The sequence below is a fragment of the Procambarus clarkii genome, chromosome 32 (assembly GCF_040958095.1).
Source record: "Procambarus clarkii isolate CNS0578487 chromosome 32, FALCON_Pclarkii_2.0, whole genome shotgun sequence".
Lineage (NCBI taxonomy): Eukaryota > Metazoa > Arthropoda > Malacostraca > Decapoda > Cambaridae > Procambarus > Procambarus clarkii.
Genome location: NC_091181.1, coordinates 14,548,843 through 14,576,314, shown reverse-complemented (window position 1 = coordinate 14,576,314; position 27,472 = coordinate 14,548,843). Strand labels below are relative to the sequence as shown.

Genomic DNA, 27,472 nt, shown 5'->3' with positions numbered 1-27,472 from the left:
GCCGTTTCCCACCATCGGTTACAGTGGTAAGAGGAAGGCCATGGGGACACACTACTCATAAGAGCAAACAGTTTGTTACCAGTAGCAGAAGACCAACGACCCTGCCAACGGGGAAGGATTGAGGAATGGATAACTGGGTAGAAGTGAGAATAGGGGATATTGGAAATTTCCAACAATTATTCTCATCCCAAATACAATAGAATGTATTTCCTGCATTAGTCATCATAATCATTTAATACTCATTTATTAATCCTTAGTACAATGTGATCTATTTCCTGCACAATGTGTCATAATTAACTAACGCTACTAATCCGTAGTTTAGTATCACAGAATTCATTGCATTAGGATGTAGAACATCATATAATTTTCCTTAGAATCGTGGCAGTATTGCATCAGCCACCCACAAGGAATAATTTTCCACATATCTGTAAACCCAACAGAGTTCAACCATTTACTTTTCTATATTTAGGATAATTAGTTATTAATTGGTTTATTTTATTTAGTAAATTACAGTTTACTGAAATTCCTTTACCCAGCTAGATAGCTCTTCCAATAAATAATATCATAATCTAAAATCATTTCCACCTCCAAAAGATTCTTGTTTTAATTGTGCAGTCTACATTAGCTGACCTGCACTGTGAGAATCAAATATCATCACATAATGTATTTAATTAAGATATAAACAGTCTCTATAAATACTTCCTTCCCTATTTAGAATTTAATGAATGAAAAGTATTTATGCTCGGACCCCGACTGGGAGTTATCGCGCATGTGCGCCTCCCCAAGAGGGAAGGGGGGGAGGAGACTCTCGCCATATTTGATCCACTGGCAGCAAGGTGTTCCGAAACGGTCCCTTTATACCAGACAATCCTTAAACCATCCGTACATCATCGGCTTCAGATTTTGGACCCAGCTTACCAGAATCACGGACACCAGTTCGGTAGGCATTTACCTTTCTTTATTTATTTATTGAGCTCATTAATAAATATTTATGCAGGGGCCATGTCGTGACGCTGTAGGGCCAAAAATAAACCCCCTTTTAGTACTGTTTCCACCCCTCCAAATATTTAGATATTGCGTTTATGTGTGTGAATATGTGTCTGGAGTGGAAATTATCGAATTTAATTATTGCAGCATGGTACAACACCACTGAGGAAGCGTGTGACTGTTATATACTCACGTGTTCCAAGGATCACTATCTCAGAGCTCATTCCAGAGTGTTATAGAGATTGGACTCCACCTACGTTCCTCTGTCACGGCTGAGAATTATCAGTATTCATTGTAGATAGTACTTTTTAATTATTGAGAGTCAAGGCATTTCTAATCCATGCATATTAATCATATACATGATTTGATCTTTAATATGCAGTAGCATTTTTTGCATTCCACTTTCTAATCATTATAATCTATATGTAGGCATATTATCATTATTATCATCATATAATATATGCTTCATGTAGATTAACCTCATAGAATACCCTCAAAATGTGTTATAGGAAGATGGTTCTAGAATGAATGGAATCCTACATTGTATCATTGTATCTTAAGAGATCCATAAGCCACTTATTCTCTTATTTAGAATAGAATTCTGGCCCTTCGAGCTATCTTATAATTATATATATAATTTGCATTCATAGAATTATACATTTTATTAGTATTAAACTAGAGTCAGATATTTTCTGGTCCTTCGAAACGGATAGTCTAGTCAACTAGACTATAACTAAGAACTAGTGTAAATTCACATAATATTTTATAACTAGTATAATCAGTAGAATATAACCAGAAGTTAGGCTGTTTACAATTCATTAATCGTTTATCATCCCTGATATCATTATACACTCTAATTGAGTAGTATTATAAGGTGCTAGGATATAAGCATAGAAATACGACAGCATACCTGCCACACATATAATCATTCGTAGTAGTAGGATACTACTATACAAGTGATAATATAATCACATGTATATACTCTATATAGATCAAAATTATAACAATCCAAAAACATAGCACTATCCTGAATTTGCACATAGTAGTATTATAGTATATGCCAACCCATATAGAATAGAATTCTTAGACTGGAATTGAACTTAGTAGGGTACAACTCTAGCCTAGCTCATTATTACTAGCCAACCTAGATAGGTAGGATTACTAGTAGACTAGCATTGTACCAGGCAGTACAGCCTTGTCAACATTTACTATTGTGCAAACCAAAGTCATGGTAAGAATTATTAATATTAAAGACGAATTGTGTTTTCCATATCTTATTATATATTACTGTGTACCTTTTAAGTGTTACTGAAGTGTCACTACCCATCCAATGCTGATTATGATGAGCTAAGCCTAGGAATTCCTGTAGAGACAGCAAAGTACTTTTGAAATATTAGCTATTTACTGTTAGGTAGGTAAGCTAACCTCTACGTGAGGTAGGATTAACATAGCCTAACTAAAGAATTCTATATTAGGCTATCTATAACCATACTGGTTCCGCGTATATATGAATCAGTACCCCAGATATTTTCGTTACTATACCATGGCATCAACTAAACCAAAATCCAAAGGCAGTGCACCAGAAGAAATGTCCAGCAAGTGCTTATTGTATCTTAGATCTTACACGAGTCACAAAGGCCATGTGACACGACAGTTGAATAAGTGTGATCAGCTGGTACAATCAGGTGTCACAGCCTAAGTATTAGAAAACCTCATACAAGTGATCAAGCAAAAGTTGCAGAGAACAAACGAGTCTGCAGATGACTATCTCAAAGTCCTCATGTAACAGAATGCTGAACCTGATAAACTAGATACCTTCCATGCTGAGACAGAACAGTTTGAAGAGGGTGTCCAAGATAATCTAGACAAATTAACGCAATCTCTAGAAAAATTGCACAGCAACTCAGTTTCTCATAATACTCTGACTATGAGTAAAACTAATAAACAGGGAAACACTCCAGGAAGTTCGTCTTGTTACAATTTATCTTCCTCACTTCCATGGTAGAGATGATAAGAATTCCGAATGCTGTTGGAACACATTCGACTCCTTAGTAAATTCAAAAAGCTCCATTAGAAAGCCTAATAAATTCTTCTATTTGCGAGGTACTCTTGAGGGTGAAGCAAAAGCAGTTGTCGAACACCTAATTCCTAGTGATAAGGTCTACGATACTGCTGTTCAGTTACTAGAAGTTAATTACAGCAATAAAGAAATTGCTATTGCTATTCTTTATTATAAGTTAAGAATGATACCTACACCAGATACAGCACCTGAAGCTCTACAAGAATTTAGGCTCCAGGTAGTCTCTGATTAAAGCTCTGGGTGTCAAAGCAGATGTATCTAAAGAAGGGTATTGAAATTAGAAATTCAGAGTAAGTTTCCTAAGGAGATTCTTGCATCCATCTGTTCACATTATAAAACAGATAGCCTCTCCCTAGATGAGATTTTCGAGGGATTAAGGATAACAGTTAGTCAATTGAGAGCTCATGAGAAAATAGTGTCTGGCACTGACAAATCAACCACTGATAAATCAGTCAAACCCAAAGGTACCACTAAACAGCCTAATAAGTCTAAAACCGCTGCTTCCACTCCAAAATGGAAGAATACTACAATAGGTACCTACTCAATCAGCCCTCCTAAACCGATAATCCATACGTCACCCAAATTAGTGACTCCTGCATCTGCTACAGGAAGGAGATGCTGTCTCTTCTGTCTGAGAATCTTCTGAGAATCATACCATTTATCAGTGTCAAACCTTTCCTGATCGCGTTACTAGGATAAAGCGCCTCAAGGAATTGCACAAGTGCACCAGGTGCTTGATGCAACCTGATCCTAATACCTGCACCACCCCATTATACATATGTAACAGGTGCCACCAGGATCAACATCATTCCGCATTGCGTGGAGTTGATAGGCCCAAATCGCCTGAACTCCAGGTGGAACAGGACATATCCACCACTGTGCATTGCTGTGCTGTAAGGTGCGACTAGAGGTTAAGGTGCTTAACACCAAATCTCATGATAATGTCGCATTACCTACTGCACAACTACAATTAAAAACAAATATTCCAGGATCAGTACAAGAGGTCTAATCGACCAGGGATCACAGACAACGTTCATCACTCAACAAGCAACTAACAAGCTGAAACTTAAACCCTTGTGTAATGTGACATTGAACATATCGGGATGTTTAACAGATACTGGACCTCAGAAATTTGAAGTAGTACAACCACTAGTATGGCTGTGCGGTTATGTCCGACCTGTTCAGGCTATAGTAGTTGACCATATCCCTCTCGACCTAAATGTCGAAGGTGTAAGGAACACAGCCAAATTTTTGCATAAAAATAGAATCAAACTAATGGACAGACCATTATTAGAAGTTCATTACTGGAACTACAAGCCACCAGGGAATGAACTTGTCTAGTTCAGCACGAGGCTTTTTACTTACAGGTAGAGACTTGAACCTGAAGAAGTCTATGCCAGCTGACAACCAACATTAATTCCAGATTGAGTCTGGTACAATTAGTACTAGCCGAGTTACTTTCTATGGATCTCAGTGGATAAATCAGTGACCAGCACCCTAAACCGGTTCACGTCACAGCAACAAATGTCATTGACCCCTTTGTAGACCCAGAACTCTTCTCGATAGTAATAATAGACCACATTCAGTCCTCATAGCATCTCATCCCATCTTATCACATTTATCATACCTTAGGGAAGTCTTCCAGAGAAGGCGGCATTTATACCAAGTCGTCTGGACCACGATTTAGTAATCCACTTAATGTGATACACCTGCAGGGTTGTATCAGTTTGGTTTGAACTCCATCTACTTTCTTGTCTCTGTCCACATGCAAACTTAGAGACAGTTTGAAGAAGTATCTTTGCGCAAGCAAAATTGAACTTTACAATAGCCTGTAAGTAAACATTTACCAGACGACCTTCAGTAGTGAAACAAGTTGTTTCTCATAATAGAATAAACTCATCTCATCATTTAAGTTATCATGTGCTTAGTTATATCTCCAGAGAGTTATAGTACTGTAACTTAATGTGCATAAACTGTGCAGGTTTACTACTCACTCAGAATCTTTAGGTTGCTATATGTATTTAGTTATACTTCCAGAGAAGTTATAGCACTAATGTATATAATCTGCATCTACCCTCTACTTAGGTAGATTAGGGAACATTAGTTAGTGAAGTCCCATCAGTGAAGACGGAAGTGGAACGGAAGTGTGAAGAAAAGTGTTCAAGGAAGAGGCGTTTCAGAACTGAAGGAGGGATAAAAACTTTAGTGACGTTAGTCAAGATTTTACAAAACTTAGGAAGGGATCCATCCATCCCTCCGCAGAGGCAAGGATGGAACAACACGAGGAGAAATAATGGAAACACGAACCATAAGAGAATATTGTAAGCGAGTCAACCGTACAGAAAGAGGTAAGTGGCGAAGGGGAACAAGGACCACAGGAGAGGGTAAATGTCAATGTACAACATAGGCGAGAGTGAGGCAGTTGTAAGGACCGTGCAAGGTAGCGAAGACGGTAGTGATCACGGCTATCCTGTACAGCCAGGACGTTAGTTTCAACATACAGGCTCAGAGTAGGAGTGGAACGAAATGCACCAAAACTGAGGCGCAACCCAGTATGATGCAGAGCATCCCGACGGCGAAGAGTAGAAGGACAAGCAGACGACTAAGCAGGTCAACAATAATCGAGTTTAGACAGTACGAGAGAGGAATGTAAAGAGAGGAGTGTGCGCCTATCTGCTCCCCAAGAAGTATGGGGACAAGACTTTAAGTAAGTTAAGGGCTTTAGAGCATTAAACTCAGAGGGAAATGATATGGGGTTACCAAGACAAACCAGTGTCAAAGATTAACCCCAAAAGCTTAGCAGAATCTTTGTACATAAGATGACCATAAAGCGTCAAAGAGGGACGAAGAACGACCTCCTTCGAAGTAAAAATCATTGCACAAGTTTTAGATGTAGAGGACTTGAAGCCATGATTGGTGCCCTAAGACGACACGGCATCAATCGTAAGTTGAAGGCTTCATTGAAGTAAAAGCGAGTCATCACCTCGACAGTAGAGGGTGAGATCGTTGACATAGAGCGCTGCGAAGATGCCGGAGAGAAGGGAGGAAAGAAGATCATTGAGGTCAACCAGAAAAAGAGTAATGTTCAGAAAACTACCTTGGGCCACACCTTCGTATTGCCGAAAAGAGGCAGAGAAAGCGGTACCAAGCCCCACTTTAAAGGAACGACAAGAGAGGAATCTTTGGAGGAAGAGAGGGAGATCACCACAATAGCCAAAAGAACGGAATTGGGACAGAATATGATTTCTCCAGGTGGTGTCGTATGCCTTTTCCAGGTCAAAAAAGACAGCAACAATGGAGGTCTTCTCAACAAAAGTAATACAAACATAGACCTTCATGTTCACCAAAACATCAGTCGTGCTGCGACACTTGCAAAATACAAATTGAGAAAGGGAGAGGTGGTGATAGTATTGCAACTGAATGGAATACTGATAGTATTCCAACTGAATGGAATACTATCCCGTCAATATCCATTTGATGTGGTTCCAAGAACCACATCAGACGGATATTGACAATATGTTCAAAGATTTTGCAGATGCAACCTTGAGGGGCAATGGGGCGGAAGTCTTTAGGGGGTGTCCCCAGAGACCCCGGTTTCCGAATAGGAAGAGCCACTGCCTCGAGTCAGTCTTCAGGGACTGACGACTCCCAGATATGATTATATAGATTCAGAAAATACTGAAACACGCATGTAGGGAGATGACAACGCGTCTCATAAAGAATGTCATCTGAGCCCGCCACCATTGAGCCACAGAGGGCCAGAGCAGACTGAAGTTCGGAGAGAGAGAGAGAGAGAAGGGATCATTATAGGGAAACCAGAGATGAGTGCAAAAATTTAAGAGATGAGAGTCAAAAATGAGCTTACGAATAAGGAGAGATGGAGGATGATCAGAACCGGAACTGACAGTCGAGAAGTGACTGTCAGCTCACTTGTCAGAAGAATTTTAATTCACGTCATTCGTGAATTAATTATTACCTGCTCATTTCCATGCTACTGAATGATCCTCTTTTAACTTTGCAGACCAGCGGGGTGCGCGATCAAGGCCCCCAAGTTGGACTGTGTTGGAAGACCAGGCTCTGTAACCCCTGCTACATTGGGCCCAGACCAAGCTACTCCTTTGACCCTCCCAACTACCCTCTCCCCCTCCTCTGTGGTAGCGTTGAACCCCCAGGTCCCCAGTGATGACCACCTCATCACCCGGAGTGGCTCCTTCTCTCATTGTGATGAGAAGGAGCCACTTACTGGGGGTGCTCGGTGCCGACCCCACACACAAACGCACTTGCACGATTCCCTCTAGTGCTAATACGTTCCATGCCTTGTTTGTCCTGCTATGTGGACTGGATACTTTGGTCTCAACCATCTGGATTCTATATGGCCTGTTGATTTCTTCCTCTATAAACGCCTCGTTGATTCGGTGGATACCTCTGTTACTTTTAACCCCACCCATGCTGATACATGTGTCGTTGCTGCTCCTTCTCAGGCAGCAGTTTCCCGCTTAGCTGCTTCGTCCAGCATTGGTGGAAAAACCCCTGTTAGCATCTCTAAAAATGCCCAGTTAAATGCCAGTATTGGTACTGTTATCCTTCCCTACCATGTTGCAACTGGTGTTAGGGACATGAAAGACTGCCTCGAGGCAGTCGAGATGAAGCCCAAGTCCATTCTGTCCTCTAGGTTGATAGGTTCACTCGACCCCCTCGTGATCGTCGTCATCAGCCTCTTCGAGTTTTGATGATCACCTGTGATAGTAGGACCCTTCTGCCTTCTATTATTCTTGCTGGTGCCAGATGCTCCGTTCAGGAGTACATTTCCTCTCCTAGACTTTGCAATAGGTGCTGGAAATTTGGGCATGCTGCCCTCATTTGCATAAGTGCAGCGTCTCTATGCCCCTTGTGTGGGGACTTGGGTACCTCAAGTGGAAGTACTCTTCTATCTTCTCCCGCGTGTATGTGCACTACAAATTTGAGAAAACCATCATCAATTTGAAGCACCACGATCGTTTATCTTTTCCTGAGGCGAGACGCCAAGTCCGACGTCTTTCCTCTAGCGTTGGTGTGTCTTATGCTCGTGTGTTACGTTCTAACTCCTTCTAGCCCTCCCCTCCTTTCTCAGTCTCTCAACCGCTTCCTAGCTTTGGTCCCGGACACACCACCACCACCTCACCTGCTCCTTTACATTCTGAACCAGAAGGTCATCCTCATGGTTCTCCGTCTGGGATTTCCTTCCTTATCGTTCTGCCACTATCTACTATGTCCTCTTTCCCTTCTCCTCCGATCCTTCTTCTCACCCTTCACCTGTCTTTGGCCCTCCATGCTACCTGTCTGTCCAGGCTGTTGTCAATCCTCCTCCTAGCAATCTTCATGTTGATCGCTCCCCGTACTCTTTCTCCTCTTGAGACTATGGAGACTGTCGCCCAGTTCATTATTGCTGGCACATTTGTCTCTCTAAGTCAGAAACGTAAGCTTAGCTCCTCTCCTTCTTCCTCCCTAGCAGGTAAGAATATATCACTTTCATCCTCGCTTTCTGACTCCAATTCAATCCCTGCATCCCCCTCCCATTTCGGTGGTCGAGTCCCCTGTCCCAGCTATGGAGGTTCCCTTTGTCCTCGATTCTCTATCGATTACTGCCCTTGGTGAGGAACACTTCCCCTACCCCTGATTCCATTGACCGCTCCAATCCAATGCCCCCTCCCACTCCAGACTCTGTCTGTCTACCTCTGATCCGTCCTCCCACTCCCTTGACTCCATTGTCCTTGCTAGAGTTACCTATGCCCCCCTAACCCCGATTTCACTGATGCTGATCCTACCTAGTATACTGTGTTCTTCTTTGCTTTTGTTTCTTCCTGGTTCTCTGTTTTTGTTATATCTATTTTTGACAATGTCTGTTCTTCAATGGAATATTCGTGGATTTTATGCAAACCTCCATGAACTCCAACTTCTGATAACAAAGTTTTCACCTCTTTGTGTCTGTCTCCAGGAACCGATGCTTGTGGCTCGTCCTGGTCGCTTCCGTTGTTATTCCCTTCTACCTCTCCCCCCTCACCTCCAGCCTTGGCTGGGGCCCATAACTCTACTGCTCTCTTGATTCGCATTGATACTTCCTTCGTCCCCCTCCTTCTTCAGTCACCCATCCAATGTTCTGCAGCCTGTATCTTTGTGAGTAAATAGTACAAGTCTGTTCCATTTATCTTCCCCCAAATGTCCCACTTTCTCCTTCTGATGTTAAGCACCTGTTGGACTCCTTACCAGAGCCTATGCTCGTATTGGGTGATTTCAACTGTCGGCATTCCCTCTGGGGTAACGTTGTGTACCTTGACATTTGCAAACGTTTGAAATAATTCCACACGAAAGACTAAGGCACCAAGACTATAAGACTTTCAAAGACAAAAGAAAGCACCAAGCTTCGACTTCGCAATCTCAACACCATCTAGCTCGTATCTTGTAACTCTATCATCATTACCTAGCCTCAGAACTTTACATTTATCAGCATTAAACTGCATTTGCCAATCCTTTGACCATTTCAAAACCCTATCTAGATCAACTTGAAGTAATTGTGAGTCCTCCTCCGAATTAATTTCCCTACCGATTTTCGTATCATCGGCAAATTTGCAAATGTTGCTACTCAAACCTGAATCTAAATCATTTATAAACAGCAAAGGTCCCAGGACAGAGCCTTGAGGCACTCAACTTACAACATTTTCCCACTCTGACTTGATTCCATTTATACTAACTCTTTGTTTCCTTTGGTATAGCCATGCCCTAATCCAGCTTAATATAGCACCCCCAATACCATGAGCTTCTATTTTTTTAATTAGTCTTTCATGTGGCACTGAATCAAAAGCTTTGCTAAAGTCAAGGTACACAACATCACAATCCTTACCACTATCAACTGCCTCAACTATGCTGGAATAAAAAGTTAGCAAATTTGTTAAACATGAACGGCCATTTGTAAAACCATGTTGCGACTCATTTATTAATTTATGTTTTTCAAGATAGAGACGAATTGTATTTGCAATTATTGATTCAAGTAACTTTCCCACAATAGACGTTAGGCTAATTGGCCGATAGTTTGACGCAAGTGATCTATCTCCTTTCTTAAAAATTGGTACCACATTAGCTACCTTCCATGACTCTGGCACTCTGCCTGACTCTATTGATTTATTAAATATGGTAGACAGTGGCTCGGGTAGCTCCTCTTTGCATTCTTTAAGCACCCTGGCAAACACTTCATCCGGCCCTGGGGATTTGTTTGGCTTTAGTTTTTCTAATTGTTTAATTACATCCTCCCTGGTAACTGCTAAACTAGTCAACCTGTCCTCATCCCCACCCACATAGACTTGTTCGGCTGAAGGCATATTGTTAAGTTCTTCTTTAGTAAATACAGATATAAAATATTTGTTAAAAATACTACTCATCTCCTTGTCATTATCCGTTATTTGACCTGTCTCAGATTTTAATGGACCTATCCTTTCCCTAGTCTTAGTTCGATATAACTGAAAAAACCCTTTAGGATTTGACTTTGCTTGCTCTGCTATGCGAACTTCATAGTTTCTTTTTGCTTTCCTAATCTCTTTTTTAACATTTCTAACCAGTTGTATGAATTCCTTTTCTAACCTGACTTCCCCATTCTTAATCCTTTTGTACCAAGCTCTCTTTTTACCTATAAGGTTCTTTAAATTATTTGTTATCCACTTTGGGTCATTAGTATTCGATCTATTCAATTTGTATGGTATACTACGTTCCTGTGCTTTGTTTAGAATATTCTTAAAAAAGTTATATATTGAATCCACATCGAAATCTCCTTTTACGTCACCTATCGCTGGGTTCATGTCTCGCTCTAAGACCGGCTCACACCCCATACCCAAGAGTTTCCTATCTATTTGACCCAAAAAATTTCTTAGGCTATTAAAATCAGCTTTTCGAAAATCTGGCACTTTAACAGAATTTTCTCCTACAGGTCTATTCCATTCTATGCTAAATCTGATTACTTTGTGATCACTGTTCCCTAGCTCACTCCCTATTTCGATGTCATTAATTTGTGTTTCCCTGTTAGTTAACACTAAATCTAAAATATTATTTTCCCGCGTTGGTTCCTTAATGTGTTGCGTAAGAAAGCAATCGTCAATTAATTCTAGAAAATCTTCTGCTTCACTATTCCCTGTTTTGTTCACCCAGTTTATTCCACTAAAATTAAAGTCACCCATGACATAAATACTGTTAGATCTAGATGCTCTAGATATTTCATTCCATAGATGCTTTGCTTCTATTCTATCTAAATTTGGTGGCCTATATATAATTCCTATTATAATATTATTTGCTTTTTCGTTTAATTCTATCCAAATAGTTTCTGTGTGTGGCTCAGTTTTGATTCCCTCTTTGAGACTACATTTCAAATTGTCCCTAACATATATGGCTACTCCCCCTCCTCGTCTAATATATCTGTGTGAAATAGTTTAAATCCATTTATCTGATATTCGGCTAATAGTTCTCAATTTTCTACGTTCATCCACGTTTCGGTAAGTGCAATAATATCTATTTTTTCTGTGCAGACAAGAGCATTTAATTCATTAATTTTATTTCTTAGACTTCTACTGTTAGTGTAATATATCCTAAGTGAATTGTTATTTTGAGGCCCTTTTCTTTCCCTGATCATTTTGCCAATTCTTTTCTCCCACGAACACATACTTTTATTACCTCCTTCCTCCAAATCAATTCCCATACCACTATCTACTAACAGTTTAAACCCAAACAAACACCTCTAACCACTGGTTCCAACGAGTTCGCAACAGCAACAACCCCAGCCCTCGATAGATGCACCCCATCACGAGCATACATTTCATTTCTTCCATAGAAGCGTTCCCAGTTGTCTATGAAAGATATTGCATTTGATTTGCAATATCTTTCCAGCCGGCAATTGACACCAAGTGCCCTCGACATCCATTCATTTCCCACTACCTTTCTTGGAAGAATGCCACATATGATCGGGATTCCTCCCTTGCTCCTAACTAATTCAATGGCTGTCCTAAATCTCTGTATTAGTTCCTCACTCCTAACTCGCCCAACATATTAGTTCCTCACTCCTAACTCGCCCAACAATGAAATTGTTGGGCGCCCTATTCGTTAACTCGCCCAATTCGTTATGCCATCTTAATGGCATAACGAATTGCACAAGCTATAATCCTATCCCTATTTACAGGTAACGGTTTTTTCACCCTCCTATCTTACTGTGCGGTGTAGTCACCGTATTTAAGCAAGCGATTTGAGAATAGCAAACCAGTACAATCTCCAGTCAAGAATGTAGTACTCGGCGTGGGCAGTTCTAATCGACCCAAGACGCTACAGCTTCGACACAGAGCAGACAGCAGACTACGACCGCATCCAGCTATAACGCTCTCGCTCCCCGAGTTCAAACACTCGCAATTCCCAATCGAGCAGCCACGCTCTCCCGCATACAGCTCCCCGACTCCGGCCTCACTCAACTCTCTGCTCTGCTCCAGGCTTCATCTCAACGTCTACGACACTGCTGTATCCAGGACTACTAAATAAATATGAAACTCACTAAACACTGTGTATCTAATCAACCCAACAACGTAACATAATCGTACATTGCATTGGTGACCCCAGAGAGTTTCGACGATACCCAACCACGATGGACTACAACATGGATTCTCACTGGACCTTCACTCCTGCTGTTGCTTACTGTGGACCACCTCGTGCCACCTGTCACGGAACGCTGCCAACACCCTCGCCACAGCTATGATTTTCACTGCGATCGTCCCGTCATTTTCATCAAGTACAGGTTGCTGCACAGCGAGTGTTACTCATCTGACAGTTTCATCAGCAACTACATCATGTGGGATCTACAGCCTGTCCTACAGCGACTCTCCGTCCCTGCCAGGGCACTGCTTGTTCTACAGGGACGCCCACGACAGCTGCTCTATCATCAAATTCATCTACACGTTCACTGCACCATCTGGCACTCAGATTGTACCAAACGGCCAGCCTCCCTTGGCACAAGGAGACAAGTGCCCGAGACACAACAAGTGCCTACTGATGCCGGCTCTAGTACTGTTGACCCATCCCATAGTGGTGACAGTACCAGCAACGCCCCTGACAACACACAACAGCCTGATACAACAGTTAAAGAACAGTTGGCAACCTTGCAAGCACAGGTAGCTGAACTGACTGAAATTATACAGGCGCTACGTCAGGCTCCTCCACAAGAGATACAGCAGCCTCTATGCAGCTGTGTCACAGCCGTGGCCCGCGCTGGTAAAGGTTCCTGTGGTGGTGGTGGTGACGGCGGCGGCGGCGGCAGCAGCAGCAGCAGCAGCAGCAGCGGCGGCGGCAGCAGCAGCAGCGGCGGCGGCAGCAGCAGCGGCGGCGGCGGCGGAAGCAGCAGCAGCGGCGGTGGCAGCAGCAGCAGCAGCGGCGGCGGCAGCAGCAGCAGCGGCGGCGGCAGCAGCAGCGGCGGCGGCGGCGGCAGCAGCAGCAGCAACGGCGGCGGCAGCAGCAGCAGCGGCGGCGGCAGCAGCAGCAGCGGCGGCGGCAGCAGCAGCAGCGGCGGCGGCGGCGGCGGCAGCAGCAGCAGCAGCAGCGGCGGCGGCGGCGGCAGCAGCGGCGACAACAGAGGCGGTGGCAGCGACGTCGTCAGTCAACTCAGGGATGACAGCAGTAATAGTGACACAGAAACATTAACTGGAAAAGGAAGTCGATCTGCATCAACTTATTTTAAAATGATTCATGACCTTAAGGAACGCGCTCAAGCCAAGTACGAGAATGAAAAAGATAATATTCTGCGTGACAGTAATTATGCCATGCGACTTACAGAGAGCATTCACTCGCGGACCATCCCGAGTTGCTCAGTGATCAAGAATCTGATGATGTCACCAGATGTTCCTGACGACACCAAACGCCAGGTTGGTGTGGCTCTTTACGTCGTAGAGTCACTTATTGACGCATTGTGTAAGTGGGACAAGGAAAACAATGGGACCACCAGTCCCAGGGAGGAACAACACCAAGACGATGGCTGCTGTTGACACAAGGACCATTAGGTTTCTCAGTTGGAACATTCGTAGCATCAACAAAAGACTGAATGACCTAATTGCATATGTTACCAGTAACAACATAGATATAATTGCTTTACAGGAGCCCTACACGTCCAACATGATAAACAAAACCCCACCAAAAATCAGAGGGTATGCATCCTATAATAACAGTAACGCCACAGGCCTATTAACTTACGTCAGAAGTGATTTACCGCACATTGTTGTGAGCACGTCACACAATGTACACACACAGTACCATCACTTTCATGTACAAACTACAGCAGGCCACTTTTCATTCCTCGACGTATATGCCAGAAGCCAGAAACTCAATGTAACATTGTTCCCAGATCTAGACAATCATGGGACAATATACATGGGAGATTTTAATGCTAGACATATTACGCTGGGAGACAGTACTAACAACGATAATGGATGCAAATTTATCAAATATGTTTATGACAACAGATTAACCGTGTATACTACGGATACCCAAACTCATTTATTGGGAGGCAGACTTGATTATGTAATGGGTAGAAACCTTGTGCAAGATAGGATGGAATGTTCGTTGGTAAATCACTTAGTTAGTGATCACTATGCAGTTTCTGCTTCCTATGAAGTACAGTGTGATGTACCTAATAGACATCAGAGACGGAAAATGAATATTCCATATGGCTTGCATGACCACTTTATTAATTGTATATCAAAATGGTATCAAGATTACACAATAACGAATGTACAAGCCTTCTCCAGAGATCTCGTTGATACGATTACTACCTACTATGACACATGGGTGTGTTGGGGAACAGGTCGTAAGCCTAGCAGAAGTGGGCAACATCTATCACCACCCAAGTGGGTCCTTGACCCCGTATTTGTTAAAGAACATGAACGAGTAAAGCAACTTGGAAATGCGTACAAACGAACCAAAGCACAAGGTGACTTGCATGCATTTCTAGTTGCTAATAGAGAGGTGAGAGACATGAGCAACGTTATACGTAATAAACATTGGGAAGAGTTCCTACAAAGTATAAATGAGCAAACAACACTTGTTGAAGTTCGGGAAAAGATACGAAAAATCTCTAGAAGCAGCCCAACCAAACCGCTGCACCACAGCCCACTAGAACAAGCAAACATCCTCCTTGATCAATGGGCAAAAACATCGAGCTACGACTCACTCCCAATTAACATACAGCACAAACTTGATGACACACGCCCCAACAGACAACGAACCATCAATCTTGCCTGTACAGCTATCGACGTGTCGGACCTTAATGATGTAACTGAATGGGAATTAAATCATGCACTAAAGATGGGAAAATCAACTGCTCCTGGAGAGGACGGTATTACTTACAGTCTACTGAGATTAGTCTCACACGTACCAGGAAATTCATTATTAGTGTTGTACAGAATGAGTTTACGTGAAGGAGTATTACCTGATGCTTGGACAAAGTGTCATTGTTCCCATCCCCAAACCACACTCAGATAATTATAGACCCATATCTTAAACATCGTGTGTTTGTAAAGTGCTTGAACGTATTGTTCTAAACCGACTCATGTATCGTATACAGGGGCACCTGTCACCCCAACTGTTTGGATTTATGCCTGGGCTCAGTACACAACACTGTTTTGCTGAGTACTTCGCACATATTGAAGCTTCCCCCAAAACAGTCTTCATCGACCTAGCAGCAGCTTTTGATACAGCAAACAGAGAAATCATACTGGAGCAGCTTGCCGAGCTGGGAATACAAGGAAAATTACTGAAATGGATAAAGGGCTATTTGTCTAATCGAACAGCATATGTTTTGTTTAATGGTGTTAAAAGCACAGAGAGCAAACACTTTGAACTGGGAACTCCACAAGGAGGGGTCCTCAGTCCCTTGTTGTTCAACGTTCTGATGCATAAACTTATTAAAGATCTTCCAACTAATAATGAAGACACTGTCATTTGTTATGCTGATGATATATGTTTACAGGCTGCCACCGAGCCTAGAATGCAAGTTCTGCTCGACGCTTTTGATACTAGAGCTGAGGAATGTGGCCTCCTTATCTCTGTACAGAAAACTCGTGCCCTCATTCCATGTGGTATTCCACCACCCAATTATCATATAGATGGGCGAGCACTTGAGAACTGCGAGTCTTACAGATACCTTGGTGTCCCCATTAACGACCCTGGGTACCTTTCTTCTCTCAAGAGGAGACTTTGGGAGAGATTAAAGCCCTTGCGGGTCCTTGTTGGTGTCAATCATGGGCTTAACGTGAGACTTGCTAGAATGTTTTATGTATCATTTATACGCTCTGTGATTGACTACAATGCTCTACATCTCACACTGTATACTGACAAAGAGCTGAAATCTCTTGAAACCTTGCAAAATGAAGCTATGCGTCTCATCCTTGGGGCTCCAAAGTCCACGAGAATAGTTAACATGAGAGCAGAGTTAAAATTACCTACCATAAGTGAGAGAATCTTGTCTATTAGCACAGTTTTCGGCGTGAAGGCATTGAGTAGATCTAGACAACACATGAAGTTTCAAGCTAAACTTTCTAATATGCTACACTCACCTGAGGTCTATAGAAGAAGAACGAAATCTGATTATGTATATTGGTTCTACAAGGTAGCCAACTCCATCAAAATATTAAATATGTACCCAACTCGACTAATGATTAATCAGCCAATTACTCCATGGGATAACTGGGATCTATCAGTTGATTTTGTAAATGCGCCCAAGAAAGATAGTGTGCACACTACATTATTAAAACAGTTAACACTGAAAAGCATCACTGAAAGTACTCAGAGTATGGGTAACGATATACCGACGGCTCTGTAGAAGAAGGTGGACGATGTACCGGATGTGCATGTAACATATTTGAACAATCTTCTCTCGTACATACAGCAATGAAGCGCGTCAATGACTGGGCAAGTACCACTCAAACCGAACTTGCAGGCATATACCTTGCCACTGAATTTTTAAAAGACAAAGGCAGTGGACTTATATACTGTGACTCGCAGAGTGCACTCCTGGCATTGAACGCACATAGTAGTGACACCCAGAAAATAGTCAGTGATATTCGAATGAATGTTTTAGCTGCCAAAGAAAACAGATTTGAGATTAAATTCCTATGGATACCATCACATGTTGACATCTCAAGGCATGACACTGTTGATATGCTTGCTAAGTCAGCCTGCAGAAAACCAGTGGTAGAAATTGATATGGGTGTTTCATTAGCAGTGACAAAGAGAATACTTAAACAAATATCTAATGAAAATCTCACCGACCTAACAAATTCTCAAAGACCTGAAAGTTGTAGCATTAAATATTATGATAGATATCGTGAGGAGACATTCACATATGGGACTAATAGAACAAGAACCCGGCAATGTGATGTTATAGTGGCCAGAATACGCCTGGGATATAGACGTATCTGGCAGCTTTCTCAAAACCCAAATGTCGAGTACGCAATGTGTCAACTTTGTGAAAGAGAAAACATGCACTCTCTTGAACATTATAGTGTAGAGTGTCCAATACTGACTGACTTTCGCCCTCCTGGGCTAAGGTATGCTGAACTCTGTAGTTACCATATGAGTACTGGAACACTTGATGATATATTGGACTTGTATCCAAAATTGACCATGTAATGTATCAATCATACAATGTATGTATGTGATGTAACTATATAACCTGAGCTTGTAAAAGCACCTTCATCACCTTCAGTGATTAAGTGCTTAATTGCACACTAGTTTCTTTATCAGCTACCTCACCCTGTCAGGGTAAATGAGACAAATGTATGTGAATGCATGTGTGTGTGTATATATGTATGTGTATGTGTGTGTGTGTATGTATATGTATGGGTATAAAGCATATATGGAAGCTGATCAGAATTACATTTCACCTTTGTGAATGTACATTAATGACACTATGTAAAAGACACATCTAATACTTTATGTAGGGCATACGTAAATCTGTGTATCTATGTATTTACGTATGTAGGTTAGCTTAGCATTTTAAAAGCACCGAATCACCTTCTGTGGTTGAGTGTTCAATAAACCCTTGAACTGTATGTTTAACACTTCTCTAACCCTGTCCATGGAGGACAGAAGAAAATGTATATATGCTGGTTAGCATTGTAAATGTGTGGCCACATCTGTGGTAGAAAATAATAAAAAAAAAAAAAAAAAAAAAAAAAACTGCATTCTGATACTCTGCCGACTCAAGTGCCTTGCACAGTACAGGACTTACGGCTTGCGTTTCCGACTCTTCGTCGCCTCCAGGACAATTCAGCTCTAGCAGTGATTCCCTCGTTGTCCTAACTACGTGCCTACATTACCTCCTAATGTCCTGATGCCCGAGCCCATCTGCCCCGGATCTAAATGCTCCACCAGCGACCCAAGGACGGAACAATCATGCACATTTTTCTAACTGCTTCACCGAGCTTGTCCACACACTGCCTGCATCTTGTGGTACCGGACTACATGTTCCACAGCGACCCAGGGAACAGTAACCTCGTATTTTTTGTTGGATTGCTTTTCTTTCATTCCCTGGCAGGGGGAGTCCTGTAGCGAGTAATCCTTATACTCGCTCCATTATTTTTTTTTTTTTTTTTTTTTTTTTTTTTTTTTTTTTTTTTTTTTTTTTTTTTTTTTTTTTTTTTTTTTTTTTGAGATATATACAAGAGTTGTTACATTCTTGTACAGCCACTAGTACGCGTAGCGTTTCGGGCAAGTCCTTAATCGTATGTTCCCTGGAATACGATCCCCTGCCGCGAAAAATCGTTTTTTCATCCAAGTACACATTTTACTGTTGCGTTAAACAGAGGCTACAGTTAAGGAATTGCGCCCAGTAAATCCTCCCCGGCCAGGATACGAACCCATGACATAGCGCTCGCGGAACGCCAGGCGAGCGTCATCTCATTACATCTCATTACATCTCAATACATCTCATTATCTTAATGGCATAACTAATTACACAAGCTATAATCCTATCCCTATTTACAGGTAACGGATTTTCCACCCTCCTATCTTACTGTGAGGTGTAGTCACCGTATTTAAGCCAGCGATTTGAGAATAGCAAACCAGTACAATCTCCAGTCAAGAATGTAGTACTCGGCGTGGGCAGTTCTAATCGACCCAAGACGCTACAGCTTCGACACAGAGCAGACAGCAGACTACGCCCGCATCCAGCTATAACGTTCTCGCTCCCCAAGTTCAGACACTCGCAATTCCCAATCGAGCCGCCACGCTCTCCCGCATAGAGCTCCCCGACTCTGGCCTCACTCAGCTCTCTGCTCTGCTCCAGGCTTCATCTCGACGTCTACGACACTGCTGTATCCAGGACTACTAAATAAATATGAAACTCACTAAATACTGTGTATCTAATCAACCCAACAACGTATCATAATCGTACGTTACAAGCTCATCCAACATCCCACCTCACAGGACGGCCAGTCATACATGGAATCGGGAGAGAAAAGGAAATATAAAGCCTCCACTATTAGCCTCCACTAGCAAAATCTGGGTACAGCACAAGAATATCTTCCAATATTCCTGAATGTATGAAGTAATTACAGAGCTCAAAATACCTCATACCATTTGGTCTGAAGTCACTGATAACAAGGCACTCACAGATATAGTGTTAGAGAGTATGTCCTCTCAAGTAGGACTGAAAACTGATTTTTTTTCACCCAGAGGGTTATAAAACCATGGAACAGCCTACCCGCTGAAGCTGTACATGCCAAAATCCAGCTAGAATTAGGACAATTGGCGGAACTTAACAAGCCGCCGGTTTTTGTCTTCATCGAGGCCACTATATTGTTAGTGGCATTTGGGTAAATTTAGGTAAATATATATATAAATAAATACCATCGCTTCTCAAATCTTGGGAGCAACAAGGAGGGCTATACACTATTTCTTAGAATTACGCAGGTAAACAAAAAATATAACTTATTTGTTTACTACAATGTCGGTGCTGACTGTACAAATTGAAAAAACATAGTTTTACTTCGAAATATACAAATTTTATAAGAAAATTCGACGTAAATAAATGGCAAGTGCATCACGGATAAGCTCCGATATGCCAGTGTCGTGATTGGTTAAAGCTGTAATATGAAAAATGTTACCTTCTCTTTGATTGGCCAAAATAAAAGCCCTAGTGACATCTAATGAGACCTAAGTGAACTACTGTACTTTACTTAAAAATCTTCGTACATACGCTGTTCTAAATTGCTCTTTGGCGTGTTCCATACACTTTTCTGAATTGCTCTTTGGCGTGTTCTTAGCTGGTACTTAGGAACCTTCGTGGCACATATACTTATGAAGAAATACATGGAGCTTCGTGAATCTAGGTCCTTATCTTCAGCCACGTTATTGTAACTCATCGTCTGTATATGTAAATACATTTGACAGCAATCATTCCGTATGTTAATACTCAAATTGTATGACGGTTGAAACATAACCAATCACAGGCGAGTAGGCCTCTGACGTCATGCCAGATAGAGCGGCACCAGCCGTGCTCCAGCAGGCCTCAGTATTCTCACAGACCCAGAGCAGGTTGGACCTCGGCTGACCAGTTATACACTTTGTTGCCTCACTCAACAAAACTACTGAAGTGTCTACTGTGTATAACTACAACCAACATACATCCAAGAAGGCAACGAATACTCGTAGCAGCAGTGTGATTCAGAATTAATTTTCTGAGCTACGAAATCTCAAGTGCCCACATCACCTGTGTCCAGGCCTCCTGCCTCCCACCACCCGCCACCCACACATCGATATTCAATGATATTGTACCAGTCCGGGGTCCTACCATCAACCACTACTCAAGGTCAACGTCTCAGAAGTAAGGCTAATATTTTCCTGTGAGAACGCTATTTCATCAGTGAGGAGAAAGGAAGATTCCCGCGCCAGCCATTTTGAATCTCGCTCCCCCTGGGAACCAGCACCACCCACCACCACCACTGCCACCCAAGCCCACATCAACAAGTCTTGTGTGTTGCCTGTACCGTTCCAGCTATTGCAATCATCTTCTGCGGCTTCAACTGCTCTGCAGCTGTATTGTGCAATTTATTGCGAAACAAATGGGTGGACTGCAACCGTCTGACTAGCGTCGTAGGCTCCCACTCACCCCCGCCACATTGCATCCTCTCACCATCACTACAGCCTTCTGCAATACCATTCTACAGTGAACTTCTGTCTACACGCCTCGATAGCAACAGGCCTTCATTCGCCATTCGACGATATAACTATTGTCACGCCCTCAACATCACACACATTCCTAGTGTGGGGTCCCCCGAGCTTTGCGCCACTGCCATCAGGAGCGCTGCTTGTCGCTTAAAGATATAAACAAACCGTGCATGTGCCTCTATACACGCCTTGTCGCCGTTTTTTTCGTGTTGGCTATGGTCATATTGGCTTGGCTGCAGTCTTTGACGCCATAGTCCACAACCATCCACTCCCTCATGTTGGCATTGTGGTAAGAGTAACCACCTCGCAAGGGACTGTTGGTCCGCTCCTAGATCATCACCCCATAGACAATTCTCTCGGTCCCCTCGTCAATCTAATCATTCTAGGCTCCCATATTGCAAGTACCATAAACAAGTTGGTCACCACACTGCGGATTGTAGAGCTAGGCAAAGGACATCCCTACCTTGTAACTCCCACGGTCAGTCTAGGTGAGGCGCACAGCATCCAAGACATTATCAGAACTCGCATAATTAAAACTCCCAGCCCAGCTATAATGCAACTTCGAATTATAATACTCGGTCACAGAATGCTGGAGTTCAGAATGTTCACTCCATGTCGTCGGGAAACCCCCAAGGCCATCTGGTAACCAATTCATGCTAGCCAGTTCTAGTGCCTTCCCTGTGTATTCAGTAGCTACCCAAAACAGATTTGGACATTTGACAGAGGAGGACACTGACTCTAGACCAGTTGTAGATGTTGACGGAACCACAGTGAATTTGACCCAGACGAGACGCAGATATCCCAGACAGCATAAGTCGCAAGTAGTAACTTGTCCAGTCTCAAGTGATGGTCCCCTTGTCTCAGCCATTGTTCATGGTAGAGTTTTAAAAGTTTTTCTTGACTCAGGTGCAAAAATTAATATTGTCAAGCCCTCAGCTCTCAGAGACATTGCAAGTAAGCACCTTACTACAATAAACGGTCACCCATACCTTTCCTAAGTGGTGTTTCAGAAATAAAGTAAAAGTTCAGGGTGAAATTGACCTTCCACTCAAGTTAGATGATGTCACATTGTCTATAACATGTTTAGTTGTTGACATTATTCATTTTCCTGGAGACATTCTCCTAGGTCTGTACACCATGATTGATGAAAATATTGCATTGTTTCCCCATCGTTGGAACATTAGTATCAAAGACCACATCATACCCTTGTGTAGCATGTATCGACAGGGTCATGAGTTCAACCTTCAATCAATATATATTAAATTTGTTGACACCCACCTTACTAGTGTAGGTTTGTCAGATCCTTGTCGCGGTAGCATACCCAAGAAAACAGGCACTCGATTGAAGCATCTTAGTTGTGCAGTTGTTAAGGAGAGTGAGTATCGGGACTTTCTGGAAGTGGACGCCCTAACGGATTCTCATTCTCTTGCTCACATGGCAGCTTCCATCTCTGAAATCAGTGGTTCCACGGCTACTGACACTGTGCTGCACTCTCATTCTCTCACCAGAATAAGAGTGAAGGTTCAGGGAGTGCCTGAGTTGTCAGATGTGATTGCGGAAAGTGAAACATGTAAAGTGAATGGAACGTTTGTTGAACCCTCCTGGCACACAGTGCATGATGGCACTGTTACAATGTATATTGCAAACACTAGTAATGCCAACATCCATCTCCAGTCTGGCACCCATGCTGTAGATTTTGCCCATTATTTGTAACCAGTGTGAGTTGTGGATGATGTCTCCATGGATTATACTGTTTGTACTCTCACACCAGGAGAACAGGGATATCAGCCAGAGGTGCAGGTACTACACCTCAGTCCTACTGATTTTCCTGACTCTGTGGGTCAGCTTTTGGAAATTTTGAACAGGAATAGAGCTGTTGTTGCTTTACCAGGAGAAAATTAGGTCTCACTCTTCTTATTACACATAAAATTCCCCTTGAACAAGGAACTACGCCTATTTATGTACCAGCTTAACGTCTTCCCCATTCTCAGAGAGCAGAAGCCGATAGACTCATAGAGGAAATGTTACAGAGTGATGTAATTGAATCGAGTAATTCGCCATGGAACGCTCCATTGATTCTTGTACCAAAGCGAGATGGGACTTGGAGACCTGTAATCGATTATTGCAAGCTTAACAGAGTAACTATACCTGATCGTTTCCCCACTTCCAGTGCTAAATGATTTGTGGCAAAGTATTGGTCGAAACAAAGTATTCTCAACGTTAGATTTGATGCAGGGATTCTGGCAAATCCCCCTTGATGAGGAAAGTAAACAATTGACAGCCTTTAGTACTCCTAATGGTCATTTTCATTCCAATAGAATGCCATTTGGTTTGCCGAGTAGTCCAATAACCTTTTCACGGCTTATGACAAATCTATTTTGTAGATTGATATGAAGTACTCTTCTAGTTTACCTTGATGATCTTATAATCATGTCGCAAAATGTTCAAACTCATTTCCAGAACCTTGAGAAAATACTTGCAAAGCTTGCAGAAGCTAATTTAAAAATAAAGCTTGCAAAATGTTCATTTTTAAAGAAGATTAATTCCTAGGTCATATAGTTACACCTTCAGGTATTACATTGAATGAATAAAAAATTATTGCTGCCCATGATTTTCCGACGCCTCGTACCGCAGAAGCCGTGAGACAGTTCACAGGTCTTGTAGGATTTTATTGTTCATTTATTGCTGGATTCTACATTATAGCCGCTCCACTTTACAAGCTGCAAAGAAAAGATGTACCCTTTGTTTGGGGAGAAGCCATTCAAGCCATCAGTCATTCAAAAAACTCAAGGCAGCCTTGATCTCGTCACTTGTCCTTTGGTACCCAGATATTTCTAAACCTTTTACGTTGGTTACAGATGCTAGTGACACAGGTTTAGGTGCTGCATTACTTCAAACAGAAGGTTACAGAGATCACGCAATAGCTTATGCTAGCCGCACATTATCTAAAGAAGAGAAAAATTATGTTGCAACAGAACGAGAAGCCTTGGCAGTTGTCTGGGCACTTAAACATTTCAGGGATACAATTTATAATTACCCAGTTCATGTTCTTACAGATCACCAACCATTAATTCCCTTGTTCAAAAATAAGAATCAAGTTGGAAAGTTTGGTAGATATTTGCTCACAATTCAAGAATTTAATCCCACATTTGGTTATATTCCAGGAAAGCAAAATTTTGTAGCCGATGCATTTTCTTGACACGTAGCTGCAATTCAGTTAAATTACCCAGCATTAGATGCTACAGTAGTCGAGACAGAACAGAGACAAGACCCCATATGGGCACCCATCATTAAATTTTTGACTAAGCAAGACACTCGCCCGATTCATAAACCGCCAGTACCATTGAAAGAATTAGTGATGTTAGACAATTTACTGTGTAGAGTAGTAAAGCTAAGGACAGCCCCGAGGAAATGTTGTCAGTTAGTTGTTCCAGCTGTCTTGGTACCAACTGTGTAAAAATTATCCATGATGCTCCCGCTAGTGCACATCCAGGAAAGGATCGTACACTCCAACAAGGTCAATTGAAGTATTTTTGGCCAAAAATGGCTAAGGAGATTGCTCATTATGTTGACAGATGTTTAACCTGCTTACAGCACAAGGGACATGTTTCAGGACCTAATCCAATTCAGGTGTACCCAACAACTAAAGCTCCTTGGGAACGAGTATCGATGGATTTGTTGACAAATTTTGCAGAAACAGAAAAAGGGAACAAACACTTGCTTGTAATGGTTGATAATTTTTCACGGTATTGCGAACTAGTTCCTATCCCGAACAAAACAGCAGAAACTATAGCTAGTGCATTCCATGACCAAATAATTTGAAGATATAGTATGCCTAAAGTAATCCTTTCAGATAATGGTCCAGAATTCAGTAATAGTATTTTAACTAGCTTGTGTGATTTATGTAACACTAAAAAATGTAGTATCATGCCTTACAACCCAGCTAGTAACGGATTAGCAGAACGTACTAACAGGAAAGTGTTAGATGCCTTGAGAGTCACGTTGAATTTTGATAACAAGAATTGGGATGATTTTATACCCTTAATTCAGTGTGCTATAAATTCTTCAATTAATGTTTCTACAGGTGACACACCTCACGCTATTCTTTATGGCACAGATAAGATCCTCCCTAATGAATTGATTAATGTACCTCCTACTCCCTTATATAACGTAGATGATTTTGTTCAAGTGAAGCGTAGACAAATGCAACTAGTATTCAAGAAAATACGAGAACAACTGTCCAAAGCTACAGCCGAGTTCACTCTAGCAAGGAATGCACGAGCTAAACCCAGTAAGATTGTTACGGCCCTCTCGGGTCGCAACTGGGTTCTTACTCTGATGTTATTAGAGGAAGGGTATCCGACCCCAAGCCAGTAGTGGCTTTCAAGGGATGTGATCAGTAACGCAAGTAAACTAAAAGGGGAAGGGAAAGAAAGGCAAAAACTTAATATAATATAATGACCGCCACCAATAAGTAATATATAAAAGTTACACAGGGGGAGGGGTATTAACACTGCACAGGGAAAGTATATACACGGTCGTCTTCTCCTGAAGACGCTGGATCCTCTCGGTGCCAAGCTCTCGGTGCTCTCGTGGCCTCACGACAAATCCTTCGAGAAGCTGAGTCTACCCTGGTCACAGGCCAGCCAAAACACAGTTCCACTGGGGGCACCGCCGTGGAGGCTGTCAACCACAAGTCCAACATACAGCTGGCAGGTTCCGGATCAGCAACGCTGGTCAGGCCACTCCACGAGCGATACTAGGGTAGTGCCCTAGTCAGGAGTCTCGGGTGATACCACCGATCACTCTCCTGTCCACAATACCCCAGTGGTCAATCGTCTCCACCAGCCAGTCCCGGGTACGACAATCCTTCAACTGCCACTTCACTGGCAGGGTTACACCAGAGTGTTCATCCGGGAGGCGACTCACAGCTGCTGCAGCAAAGCACTTGGTGTGGGGACGGCTGCCTTGGGTAGACTGACTCAACTTCCCTTACAGCAGTCCCAGGTCGACTCTAAGCAGACACGTCATCAATAACAGGTACACACAAAACCACCTCACTTACAGGCTCAGACACAAACGCCCAACGTATCCACTCCATAGATGGCGTTGTCGTCTGAGCACCACCTCACCAGAGGTCAGCAGCGGCTGTGTTGTGGGCTGAACAGGACTGGAAACTGGCCCTCGTGGCCAGTACGCCTCGTCCTCACCAGGTGTCGTCGACCATTTGGAGGGGGTTTCGGGAGCCGACCCACAGATGGCGTGGTCGTCGCTGTTCCAGGCTCGGACGCTGGATCCGGGTCCATAACAAAGATAACTATTGGATCTGTAGTAATGGTACTTAATCAACACAGGTCTGGTCTTATGTACAAGTTAACTAAGAAATTTTTGGGTCCATATAAGGTAATCGAGTTTATTAAAGATAACAAGTACAGACTTAAGAATTTGTTAACAGGAGAGTATATAAATGAACATTTAGACCACATGAAATTAGCTAAAATGACTAGTTGATGAGACTGATGAGGAAGATGACAATGAACTTACCCAGACAGATTCTTCTATTGGGACACCACCTTCTGTGGTTGACAGACCACTTGATGTACAGCAACCCCATACTAGCACCTATAATCTTATATCTAGACCTCTCGTTTCAACCGTGCACTCACCCCATGTCCATTGGTTAGATGTTAACGAGGTTATCTCTCAAGATAATAGTTTGTCACATGCAGTTTCATCTGTTCCTGACCTTCAGTCAGAGCCAGAGTTGTATAGTGCTCTGGATGAGCTAGGTGTAAATATCCGCAGAATTTAGAATTAAGTGCACTCTGGAATTATTCTGTTTTGTTTTGCAAAATTCATTTGCAGTATTTCCACCATATGTCTTATTATTACCATTATATATGTATATAGTATAATGAAGTTTTTTCTCAACTTTATTTTCTGTTATAAATTAGATGCCATTGTTAAGTCTGCTGCCATTTGTATTTTTACAGTGCTTGTCATAAGCGTTCATTAATGTTCTAGCAACCACACTGAGGCCAGTGAATCCTGACTGCTATCACACAGATGTTAGTCTTCTTGATCCAGGTCTTGTATATAGCTTGTAAATATATTGTGGATTAAAAGAAAAAAATCCTCATTATCTAATCTTAAAATTCATTTGTGGTTGTTAGGTCAGAATTTTTGTTT

At 42.3% G+C, this 27,472-nt stretch overlaps 1 protein-coding gene across 1 annotated transcript in view; it reads left to right on the top strand.

Annotated features, from left to right (window-relative positions):
- Positions 1-27,472, top strand: part of LOC123759270 (uncharacterized) — a 98,602-nt gene that overhangs the window by 58,802 nt on the left and 12,328 nt on the right. The window contains exons 9-11 of the mRNA XM_069334797.1: positions 2,936-3,284; positions 5,887-6,010; positions 22,007-22,237. Coding sequence (XP_069190898.1) covers positions 2,936-3,284; positions 5,887-6,010; positions 22,007-22,237 — 704 coding nt within the window. The remainder of the gene's footprint in view (positions 1-2,935; positions 3,285-5,886; positions 6,011-22,006; positions 22,238-27,472) is intronic.